The sequence below is a fragment of the Bos indicus genome, chromosome X (genome assembly GCF_029378745.1).
Source record: "Bos indicus isolate NIAB-ARS_2022 breed Sahiwal x Tharparkar chromosome X, NIAB-ARS_B.indTharparkar_mat_pri_1.0, whole genome shotgun sequence".
In the NCBI taxonomy this organism is placed as follows: domain Eukaryota; kingdom Metazoa; phylum Chordata; class Mammalia; order Artiodactyla; family Bovidae; genus Bos; species Bos indicus.
Genome location: NC_091789.1, coordinates 138,603,768 through 138,616,678, shown reverse-complemented (window position 1 = coordinate 138,616,678; position 12,911 = coordinate 138,603,768). Strand labels below are relative to the sequence as shown.

The window sequence follows — 12,911 nt, the reverse complement described above, 5'->3', positions numbered from 1 at the left end:
GCCGGAGGGCCAGTGGCTTAATCCCACCATAGACAGTCACCTGCTTGTCAGGGTAGGTTGTGGCCAATCAGCAGAGGATGCCCTTAAGGGAATATTTGTTATTTCAGCCTGATCACTCCCATTGTTGACATATTCAGGCTCCAGCCAGTAGAAATCGCCCATCTAGTACAAATGCTCTTCCAGGGCCCCACCAGGACTTTAAGTGGATCAGTGCTTAGAGTCTTGGAGAAATAACAGATGCTAAGAGGTTTTAAGGGCTTCCCTGGTGGCTCAGTGGTAAAGAATCTGCCTGCTAATTTAGGAGGCTCGGGTTTGATGGGTCAGGAAGATCTGCTGGAGAAGGAAATGGCAACCCACTCCAGTATTCTTAACTGGAGAATCCCATGGACATTGGAGCCTGGTGGGCTACAGTCCATGGGGGTCACAAAGAGTTGGATGTGACTTAGTGACCAAATACACACACACACCCACACACATGAGATTTCACACTACTGAAATGTTTGAGTTGTATATTTGCTGCTTTTTGACATTATGACACCCAGTTGATAACTGTTCTCTGTTTTTCATTATCAAAATACTGTTGCATTTTTTTAACCTTTTATATGAATTCTAGGCACATTTATAATAACTACAATATAATTTCAAGATTTTCTCAACTGACTGATATGTCAATTAGAATTTAGGTTTCTGTTCATGGGTAGCATTCTACCTTATGTTAATAAAAATTCATTGGTATTGTGTTAAAAGTTTTCAAAGTGTCCTTGATCTTCATAAGACTGAAAAGGCAGACCTTATCTCCATTTTACAGAGAAAAAACGTCAGGCCTGGAGTGACTTGCTCAGTCTCCCTGAACATAGTTAATATCAGGGGTCTTCTGATTCCATCACTGTCCCATATCCTGAATCTGGCTATGAATTTTTTTTCATATTTGTTAACCTTAAAACATAGTTTCTGGCTGGTTTGTAATTTACCAGCCAACAAATGCAAGAGAGAGAAAAGTTAATAATGGAATTTGCTATTTTATGAGTAAGCACTGTATTCTCTTTATCTTGCGACATTTAAAAGTGTGTATGTGAGAGAGCTCGAAGGAAGTGTGCATGTGCACGCGGGGGAAGAAAGAGAGTTGAGAGGAGTCATCTTTTCTCTGGAACAGTTAGTCCTGTCTGACTCAGAGGTTAATCACCATAGCCACAAATTAGGAGTGTCCAGTTGGCTTGGTGATATACTGTATAAATATAAGACCAATTTATAGAGCAAAATTCATATAAGGAGAAATAGTAGAAAAAGACAGTAAACTGTAGTAAGTGTGGCAATAGTTCATTAATGTTTCCTAACAGAGGAGTGGCCAGAAATGAGCTTTGAGCTGTTTTGAACAAGTGCAAGGATGAGGCTTAAAAGTCTGCTACTTGAGATTTGCATTGGTTTGTGATGCAGTTTTCCCTGGTCCTCAGCAAGATGAAAGTAATAAGGACAAGGTATTAGACAGTGTACACATATATCTCTGTATGAGACTGATCTCTTCTTTATCTCTGTGCTTTAATTACTGAGAGGTAAAGTGATGTCTTAGGTGGGGAGTGGGGAAGGTTTTGATATCTTCCTGTGTGTTTTGATATCTTCAGATACCTTCTGGGTGTACATCTTTAGCTTTTCCCTGTAACATCTGGATTTATCAAGGGACAGGTTTTCAGAAAACTCCCTAACACTTGAGGGTTCTGTGGAAGTTCCTTCTACCCTTGTAGGTTCTTTACCTGATCTCATAAGTTGATAAAAGACAGATGAACAGGAGAAAAACAAACACGTTTAATAACATGTATACCTCCTGTATACGTTGAGAGGGACCCAGGAGAACTGAGTCACTCTCCAAAGTGGCCCAAGCCACCACCTTCACTACCATCTCCAGCTAAAGACAGAAAATGTTGGGGTGGGGAGCCAGTTATTAGAGATGACCAGGAAGAGCTCAGTAAATAAGGGTGTGGTTGTGCAGATTTAAGTCCTTACCTTCTGTGTTGATAAGAGTTTCAGGAGATTGCCCATCATTCTTCTCTTCCCATGACAGAGAGGGCGGCATCCTTACAAATGGAGACTTCCCTTATAAAAGGATGACTTCTTATAAAAGGATAACTTTTTCATATAAAAGGATGACTTCTGCTCACCTTTTAGAGCTTTTCCTATATTTGCTGTTTATTAAAAATAGCTCAAAATAATCAGTATACCGAGAAGCATGTTTTGGGCTGTGTACTTCGCCTTCCGTCAGCTCAGTTGTCTGGGGGCTGTGTTGCAGCAAACTCTGATGTCGTAAACAATGTCGCACCTGGTCTTGTGGTCCAGGTCAAGTGTTCCTTACCTCGAATGCTCAGTTTTCTGTTTCTCTGTCTCCTTCCTTCTCTCCCTCTCCTTACCTTAGCCCCCTTCTTGGTCCTCTTCTGCCCCCACTTGTCTCTTGCTTCTCTCCCTCCACCTACATAACCTTCTCCCTAGTCCTCTCTTGCTCTCTCTTTCCTAGCGCTCTTATTTCCATTTCTTTCTATCTAGGGATAATGTCTAACAGCAGGCATCTCATATGTTTAAGTACATGTTTTATTAATAACAGTCATCTTAATCTAAATGGAGATTTCTGGTTGCAAAAATCTTCATTCCTAAAAGCTCTCTGGGAGCAGTAAGCTTTGCATTTCTTGGTAAGGGACACTGTAGTGATAATACCAACAGGGGTAGGAATAATGATAATAACGGCAAGTATATTTGATTCTTCTGCGTATAGCTAATAATTTTCTGAGTTTTCACCACTTACCACATGTTTTCCTGGGGAAGTGGTTCTCAGAGTTTAGTCTCTGGATCCTTGGAGATGCCAAGGGCTCTTCAGGAACCCATGAGGTCAGAGCTGTTTTCACAGTGATGCTAAGAAGCCTATTGCATTTTTCATTTTCTCTGATTACATGGAAGCATTGGTAGGCAAAGCTGTTGCCTCCTCAGCCTGAATCAAGGTGAAAGGCCAATATAGTCTTCATTGTCAGCACACTCAGTTAAAACTTTTTTTTTAAGTCAGTGTTATTTTAGAAAGTCCCTGATGAAGCAATAAGTTTTATTAAATCTTGACCCTTGAGTGCATGTTCTTTAAGTGTTCTGGGTAACAAAATTGAGAAGTACTCATAAAATACTTTTGTGCATTTGAGTTACCAACTAAATTAGTCATATTTTTCATAGACCACCCTTTTTATTTGAAAGAACAACTGTTAAGTAAATTGTGGTTATTCAGACTTGGGTTTGGGGGAGAAATTTTCTTGAAGGCAGACAGTAATTTCAAGAAAAACACCATATTGGTCCATTGGAGAAAGTTGTCCAGTGGCCAAACTGGATGGTCCTTCTGGAGGGGCAGGTGTTCCCAGGGGCCTTTTTGCTTTGAATATTGATGAATGTTTGAATAGCAGAGCTAAAATACCATTTTCTAAGGTTTATCTACAACAGAATATGCATTAGAAAAGTGGAGACCAGATATTGAAAGCCATATCCAAGCTAACACTCTACAATACATGATTTGTGGCCTCATGTTATATTTTATAGTGCTTTAAACTTTCAAGTACTTTTATATATATATACATTTTTATCCAATCCTCACACAACCCTGTGAGTATCTAATGCAATTTAAAGATATGGAAATTGGGTCTCAAAGAAGATAATTCCATGAATGCACTTTATATTCCCCTGCCCTTTCATCTATTATCCATGAGGGCCTGAAATAAGTCAGAACAAATGGAGAGGAGATAGAATCTATACAATTTTGCAATTAACTAGGGGCCAAAACATTTGGAGATGAAGGCAGTTTTCTGAAATATCTTCCTTGGGCCCCTGGGAGGGTATCATTGCCTGAGAAAATAAAAATAAGGAAGGAAAAGATTCAGTCCACAAATATTCCCTAAAAGTCTTTTCATTGGCTCTGCTGTAATCCGCTCTGGGGGCTTCTTAGGATGTATAGACTGTGCTGTTAAGATCTCTGTACAGGAAGATATGGCATAAATGCCAGTAACTCTGTCAAGGGGAAATGGACTAAGTGCCTTAAGAAAGGCATAGTTCAGGTCCACTAGCTATTCACAGAGAAGGAATTACTTGTGGGCCTAGGGAAAATTTTATGGAAGAGGAAGCATTTGAAACGAGTCTTACAGAATGGTAGAATTTGGATGTGCAGAGGTGGTTGTAAGGAGACAAGGAAACTTCAGTTACAGGAAAATAGAGGGGGGCGTGGAAGGAGGGTATAGAGGTATGTAGAGGTTGATGAGAACACAGCTTGTGTGTAGGTGGATAATGAGACATCATTGGCAACAATTACTCCAACTACGGCTTCCCTGGTGGCTCAGGTGGTAAAGAATCTGCCTGCAATGTGGGAGACCTGGGTTCAGTCCCTGGGTTGGGAAGATCCCTGGAGAAGGAAATGGCAACCCACTCTGGTATTCTTGCTTGGAGAATTGCATGGACCTCTGTCCATGAATGTAGCCTGGCGGGCTACAGTCCAGAGGGTCCAAAGAGTCAGATATGACTGGGCAACTAACACAAGCACACATACACATTCCAATGAACTATGGGAAATGTTGACTGCTACATACATCATTTCCATTTTGGATTTAGTTCCTTTTCAAAAAGACATTTGACAAACATGTCTTTTTTTTTTTTTGTTCAAGAATAAAATTATTTATTCATTTTTCTTACGAATATATTCTTTTTTTTAATCTTTCATTCTTTATTTTTTTAATTTAATTTTATTTTTTAACTTTACAATATTGTTTTGGTTTTGCCATATATCAACATGAATCTGCCACAGGTATACATGTGTTACCCATCCTGAACCCTCCTCCCTCCTCCTTCCTCCCTCCCCCCTCCCTGTACCATCCCTCTGGGTCGTCTTTTTAAGTACGACTTAGTTATTTCTTTACACAAAAGTTCATTTTTCATTGACTAGGGTGAGGACTTCAAGTTCCGATAACATAATTGCTTTTCCCAGATCTTCGTTTATGGTTTTAGAGAGGGTTATGCAAAATATTTTACTATGTTCTTATTTTTTTTTACACCTCTGGTGGCTTGTCTTGAAATAAAGCTGCAATTTTTAGATAACTTTTAGTCACACTTAGAAATTCCATCAATCCTTTAAATTGCATTTTCATCTGAACTGCATCCCTGTGTCTATCTTCAAATAGCTTAGCTTTATCCTTCGGGTCTTTCTTCTCCTTTGGTATTAGTATTGGTTATCATTCACTGCAGAATTTATCTGACATGGATATTTATTACTGTTTTTCCCCTAGATAAGTCAGATAAGTATGATTCACGTGATGTTGAAAGACTACAGCAAGATGATAACTGGGTTGAGAGTTACTTGGCTTGGAGGCATAATGTCATAGATGAAACACTGAAGATGCTTGATGAGAGTTTTCAGTGGAGGAAAGAAATGGCTGTCAATGGTAAGCTGTTCAATTTAACCTTGACTGTGTACTGTATCCCTCCCCTGCATAAATGTTACTATTTTACATGTATCGAATAGCATATTTGGAAATATTCTTGGCAGTCATCATAAATATCAGGGTACGAGGTTTTATAAAGACCCAGTAACGCTTTGAGAGAAGCATCTTATAAATAAGTCTTAAAAGTAGGATTATTCACAAGGAAATCAGATTGCCAAGGAGCCAAATCACACTCACGTTCTTCACTAACAGCACAGTCTCCTATTCTGTAGTTTTTTGGTTTAGAACCTTAATTAAACTAGCAGCTCAGCATCTTTACCGCCAAGCCTGGAGTAAAAGAGGTACTATTTGCCTGTTTTTCTCACTTGTTGCCTGGTGTCTGCCTCTATTCCCAGGGTTGCTTGTGTTAATAGGTGCTCCATGTGGAATTACTAGATAAATGGGAATCCCCAAAATGCAAGCTTATCCCCAAGGATGCCTGTAGCCACCTCCTTTTAACATTTTGATTTCAAGGTCCAATTCTAGATTGAAATTGCACCCCCTTCCCTGAAAAAAAAAAAGAGTTTTAAATCTTAGAGGGGATTATGTAGTAATGAAGACCTCTTTTCAGAAAAGGTTACCCATTATCTCTCTCCTCCTAAAAAATTTAACAGGAAGAAACTGGCATAACTACTGGTTTCAGTTCAGTCACTCAGTTGTGTCCAACTTTTTGTGACCCCACGTACTGCAGCACGCCAGGCCTCCCTGTCCATCACCAACTCCTGTAGTTTATTCAAACTCATGTCCATCGAGTTGGCGATGCCATCCAACCATCTCATCCTCTGTCATCCCCTTCTCCTCCTGCCTTCAATCTTTCCCAGCAAAAGTAGTTTCAAATAAGTCATTGAAACTACTGGTTTCAATGAGGTTTAAAGAAGGGTTTCCTGACCGTAAGGATTATAAACTCGGGAGTGACTGAGTCTGGAGATTTAATACAAAATAGTCAACAAATAAATCCAGAACAGATACTCTTTCCAGTCATATATTTGGAGAAGGAATCTATCAGAAGGAGGGTATTTAAAAAATCATTTGATTGGAAATATAAAAACTGTAGGAAATTTGAACAGTGAGCATTCATTAACCAAGCAAGAAATGTAAACCTGATATTCCTGTCGTTTAAGTACGGGGGTAAAGCTTAAGCTCAACAATAGTTTTCTCTTACGTAGAATTGCTAGTTTCTAGTGGCCAGTAGCAGAGATATGATGAGAGAGGGCTGAGGAAAGATAAAGACATCTCTGAGAGTTCTTAGGGCAGTACTGATGAATGCCACAAAAGCCTTGGCATTTGCTGCCTTGCTGTGTTGGTTCTTGACCTTGCTAGAGAGCAGGCCTCCTGCTAAAGGATCTAGCATTTTTCTTGAAGTATTTCCCACCTGTACCAAGATTATAAATGTGTTAGCCTCTGCTGGTTATCAGACTTTGTAGAAAAATAGACTAAAACATTTTACTAGCGAAACCATAGTGATTTCTTACATCACCTCTGAGACTATGATGTGGATATTTACTGCCATGTTCTTCCGAAGTTGTCCAATAGTGATATTTGTTTGCAAATCATTATGAGAAATAAAATCAAAACATGAAAATGTGTCCACATCATAATGGCTAACATGTAAAAGGAAATGGATTTTTTCCATTTTTCTCATCTCTGTCTTTATGTAGTTTTTTCCTACTTAGTAAGAAACACTATATTTTTTTTAATCATCAGAGGTACTTTCCAGATGTTTGCAAAAGCTGTATCTTTTTTAAAAAATAACCTTATCGTTTTCTGTACCAGATCTACTATATAATAGTAATCTGTATGTTGTAAGTATTCTCTTTAAAAGACCTCTGAGTTAGAATTACTCATTAAAGTTTGTCACCTTTTAGACCTGACTGAAGCCTCCATTCCCAGGTGGCTATTGGAAATTGGTGGCATTTATCTCCACGGTTATGACAAAGAAGGCAACAAGTTATGTGAGTATATTTAAAATATGTACTAGCTTTTCGGGATTTTGAGATGTCATCCATCTCAACTGAACTGATAATAGGCAGAACTTTCTGTGTATGAACCACACGTCAGGTTTCCTACGGTGGGAGTCGTTAGGGCCAGGTGGACCAAGCATCAGGTACTTAGTAGTTGAATGTACCATTTGCATTATAATAAAGCAGGCTGTAAAGGCCCAAATGCCACATCCCATCACACAGCCAAAATGATGTAACCCAGAGTCATTTTCTTCTTTCTAATTTACTGATATTAAAATTCAACCCGATATCTTGATGGAGAATGTTTTTGACAGTCACTGAGGATGGCTAAATGGACTTTTTTCCTTCTCAAGTTACCCACAGTCTTCTCCCCTTGTTTCTTCCTAAGTCGGTGTGAGAGTGAGGCGATCATCAGCCTGCTGTTGCAGGGTCTCCCTCGTCAGTCCTCTCTCCCCTTTGCCCAAAATGCAGCTTGGTTGGCACCAAGGCTGGCACTCAGTGGCCGCGTCGGAGCCCCCATCCTGAGCAGTCGGCCTGCCAAAGCAGTGTGCTGCAGGCTCCATGCCCACCTCGCACGCCCGGTCGGCGGCCTGTGATCAGCTCCGTGTCAACGCCCTCTCGGAGCGTTTTCCTCCCAGTGCCGGCTCCTCCTGCTTAAGTTTCCTTTCCCATTTCTCTTCTTCCACTTGGTGCCTCACATGTATTTCCCAGGCTTTGTTCCTTTCCTGGCCTCTTTTCCTTTCCAGCTGATGCAGCCTCTTTGGTGATGTCAAGTACCTGGGCTCCTTCAGCCCCTATCCCCCAAACAGTGGTGATGCCAGGCTGTCCCCCAGGCCACATGCACATACATGGCCAGCTGTGCCCCGGATCGGTGGTTGGCCGCCTTCAACACAACTCAGTGCACCACACACATCCTGCCCCTGCCTTCCCTGTACTGCCCAGCTCTGGTCCACAAGCCATTGGCTCTTCCCCGGACAGAGCTTCACTTGAGCCCCTCCTCTGATTTCAGCAGCACTTCCTCACTTCAGTCCCAACCCATCCCCACCCCAGGCCCTTCCCAGGATGCAGCCTGCTGGGCCTCCCTCTCTGCCTCTTGCAGTCTTCCCTCTGTGCTGCTGCCCAGAGGTGTTTGAAATAGGAAAATCAAAACACCTTAGCATTTAACGCAGAGTCCTTCAAGCCCAGCTCTCTCTCTGTTCAGCTACTCCTCCCACTGCTCGTCACATTTTGTCCTAGCTGCCGCCACTCTGAACACTCGCCCCCACGCACGACACCCGCTTTTGCCACCACTGTGCTTCTGTCTGGGCTTTTCTTCTGGATAAAATGTTTTTCTAGTGCTTTCTTTATTGTTAAGCACATGGTAGAGTACTTGTAGGTTATTAGCAAATATTACTTGTTCACCTGTATTTTCTTTCTTCCCTTGCTTACTAAGGGGGAAAGTGTATTTTCTAGGGGGGGTGGACACCTTTTTTTGACTCTTTAAGATTCACAAGTATACACTGTTTCTCATTTAAAAGAAGGAAGAGATGTTTTTAATCTGAAAAACAAAATGAAATATAAATTTAAAAATATCAAGGGAAATGAAATATGCATAAAATAATATTAAAATGCTATTAATATTTTTTCTTCTTTTTATCTTATGTTCTGCTTAAAGTCTGGATCAGGGTGAAGTACCATATAAAAGACCATAAGACCATGTTGGACAAAAAGAAGCTTATTGCATTCTGGTTGGAACGGTATGCTAAGAGAGAAAATGGGAAGCCTGTTACAGTGATGTTTGACCTGTCAGAGACTGGACTAAATAACATAGTAAGAATTTTTCATTAATTCTGAATCATTGTTTATCATGATGTCATCCTCCTCTCCTGTCCTTCCCATCACCAGCCACTCAACCAAAGAATCCTATAAAATTGAGCTAATCAAGTCATGTTTGGAATTTATTTCCCCTGCCCAGAATTGTGATTGAAGTCAAACATGGAATAGGATTTGCAAAAAACTAAACATATTTGGCGTTGAAACTGTATATTTCCTAGAAATGTTCCTTGCCCGATATGAGGATATTGGGTGTCAAGCTGGCAGGGTAATGAGTAGATGTGGTAACAGTGAACTTTTCTATCAGAGCCAGTATCCTCTGTAGCACCTCCCCTGCGCCTGTCACAGAGGAATGCACTCTGAAAATGTGGAGCTCTCCAGCATACCGTTACCTGTTTTGCAGTGGCAGGATGTTCACTTGCATTTTTGCATATCCAGCACTTTGTGATTTTCTTGGGGTTCTTGTTTGCTCCTTTAAACTCGCTTTCTGTTTGATTTGGTTAGTTTTCAAACCCACTTTTCTTCAGGTGATTCTTGACAATCTTAAAAAAATAAATAAAACTTACCAGTCTTTCATTTGAGCCCTTAGTGCTGACTGCAAACCCTTTAGCAGTGATGGGGATTTGTTGTCTGTTTATTAGAGCTGTTGTCTCTAACACTCAAACCTGGGCTAATGCTGGTGGCAGTGAAGTGGCGTTTGGGGACCCGCCTGCATCAGTGTTGAAATCTTTTTGAAAATCCAGTTGGCAAAGTATGTTAATATCTTTCAAGTGTTCGTATTCATACTCTTTGCCTGGTAATTAACTTCTGGAAACCTATTCTAAAGAAATAAACCTTGGTACAAAAAATAAACCTTTGTGCGTCACAATTTTTTTTCAGAGTGTCATTTAAAATGGTGAAAAATTAGAAAAGATGTAAATGTCAACACAGTGAAGTGGTGAATTATTAGTATATCTAATTGATGGCATATGTGTAGCTATGTACAATGGTGTTTATAAAGAATTCGCAGTAATACTGGAAAATAGCTGTTTTTTAGATGATAAAGGCAATGAAATTGTATCATAGTGATACCCTCACCCCAAAAAGGGAAACTTTAGACATTAAAAAAAAAGCTAGATAGAGTTTTTTTAGGCAGTAGGCCCACATTTTCTTTAATCTTTCTGTATCTCTGAGTCATTTGCCCTTGATTCATTTTTCAATCTAGTTTCCATGTCAGTGAGTTCTAGATTACAGAGTAAATCATTTTATATCTCAAATCTAAACCAAAATGCCTAGATAAATAAATATTCCATGAAAATAAATTATGATTCTGTTATTCTTTATGTATGATACTATTCTAATAATTAGTATTTGAATTAACCCAGAATCATAAAAAAAAATGTTAATGTTTTTTATTAACAAATACAGGGGCAGAGAGTTGAGCTGTCTGATAATTTTTCAAGCTACTTATATTTTATTTCATTATCTTTAATTTATAAATAAGATTTATTTGCATTACTTAGTATTTAAATCATTAATATTTCCAAGTACTAGAATCTTACTGAATTATATTTATATAATGTTTATATATTTTTATATTTATACATAACAATGTTTATATATATATAATTATATATAATCCTCACAATTCACAGAAGATTTAAGTTGGCCTTTAAGGTGTATACAGAATTGTAAGTCAAAAGGTTTTTTACAATTATTTGAGTTAGGCCACCAATTTGGCTTTAACCTTGCCTGAAAGAAATGGAAACATTTAAAATTACTCAGTGGACATACTTTAAAATCTGTGTCTTAAGAGAAGTTCATCCATTCCTGATACTTGAACTAGAAGAAAAGTCTTTCATGACTCTTCAAAGGGAAGACGTTTTACAGGATAATGACTAGCATCCTTGAAAATATCCTCACAGAATGTGGAGCAGTGGGTTTCATGGAACTTTTTTATGTAGTACCTGCCAATATACGTACACCAGTGGCATCCTATAAAATTCGACTTGAATTAGCAGTAATTATGGATTTTATAAGCCAGGTGATTCAGTTAAATAAAAGGTATTTATTTAATTTAATACCTTTTATTTATTTTATTTAATACCTTGGAAATAAAAGGTATTTCCAACAAGAATATTGGACAAGGACTTTTTAGGCAAAGTCTGGGGGCCACAGATCATGTACTAGGTAATTAAATATATAAATTTTGAGGTATTCTCTTGATTCTTACTTTACTACAGATTATTAAACCCTGTGTACAGTAGATATAATGACTAGTTATAAAAGTATTATTATATGCTAGGGTTTATTCCATAATAAATACTTAAGGATGCTTATTTTCAGTTTATTGGAGTTAAAAGATGCTATAACTCACATGCTAGGAATAACTTTATAGACTCAGATCTCCAGGACAGCTTACCTTTTAGTAATTGACGCCTTTAAGTTTACCTGGTTGTATTTTTCATCCTACAGTCCTTACAAGATAGTTGATGAGTAAGTCATCCCATGGCTAGTGGAAACATACAAAATGAAATGAAATGATCCATGTAGATAGTATCCCTGATAATCTAATTTCATGTTGCTGTGTTGAGTGCAGTAGAACCAACAGTCAGCTGTATCTCCCAGAAATTGAAGTCAATGAACAGTATTTAAATATAAACTAAAAAAAATTCTTGATTCCTACATAAGAGGAACAAAGGTAGAAGTAGATTCAGTGAACTGGTATGATCAGATTAACTGTTGTGTGAAAGATTAATAAAATATATTTTATTGACTATTATGAGGTATAGAAATTAGGCTTAAAAAAGAGACATATCAGAATTTATATACATATATATTGCCATTCCCAGTAGTCAGGCTATAGCCTGTATATTTGTTCTAATAATTCTTTAATTGTTCAACAGATTTTTAGAATTTTTCTATGAGAGCTCCTTTTTAGATCCATTTTATAATGCCACATTACCTTAGAAGCCTGAAGTATCTAACTAGTTTGAGGTAACATGAATGATGTATAAGCATTTAAATTCTTTAACTCAATGTTTTTAACTTTTTATTTTGTATTAGGGTATAGCCGATTAACAAACAATGTTGTGATTGTTTCAAGTGAACAGCAAAGGGACTCAGCCATATATTTAATTCAGTTTTAAGATTGATTATTTTAAGTATCTTAATGACTTAAAACCAAATTCTGGGAATATAGATACTTATTTTATGAGCTATTTTTAAAGAATTTAATAATTACCTCATTTTTATTTAATTGAGCACCCTTAGAAATATGCAATTTAAAATTTTCTAATGTGGACAGTCTGAAAGATTTAAATGTATATTCTTTATTTCAGGACATGGACTTTGTACGCTTTATCATCAACTGCTTTAAGGTTTATTACCCTAAATACCTCTGTAAGTAACTTTCTTGTTTATAAAAATATAGTGAAACCATAGACAATGACAGTTGTGAGCTTTATATTATTATAGCCTTTAAAACCTGAGACATTACATTTTGGTGAAGAGCTTTAAATGTGTTAGTAGAAGTTTAAATGCATATCCTAATAGGTGCAGGAGAAATTTTTCATAAATAATCACTGTTCTTTATAGTTGTAAGAGTATGTTATAATCTGTGTGTTTATCATCCTGTAACACACACATACACACACATACAGAGACATAAAAACAT

At 38.0% G+C, this 12,911-nt stretch overlaps 1 protein-coding gene across 3 annotated transcripts in view; it reads left to right on the top strand.

Annotated features, from left to right (window-relative positions):
• The window catches only part of MOSPD2 (motile sperm domain containing 2), an 84,520-nt gene that overhangs the window by 12,752 nt on the left and 58,857 nt on the right, over positions 1-12,911 (top strand). For all 3 annotated transcript variants that reach the window (XR_011565272.1, XM_070784157.1, XM_070784156.1), the window contains exons 3-6: positions 5,289-5,444; positions 7,349-7,435; positions 9,099-9,253; positions 12,577-12,637. Coding sequence is in view for 2 of the 3 variants with exons in the window: in XM_070784157.1 (XP_070640258.1) it covers positions 5,289-5,444; positions 7,349-7,435; positions 9,099-9,253; positions 12,577-12,637 (459 nt within the window). In the remaining variant the exon portion in view is untranslated. The remainder of the gene's footprint in view (positions 1-5,288; positions 5,445-7,348; positions 7,436-9,098; positions 9,254-12,576; positions 12,638-12,911) is intronic.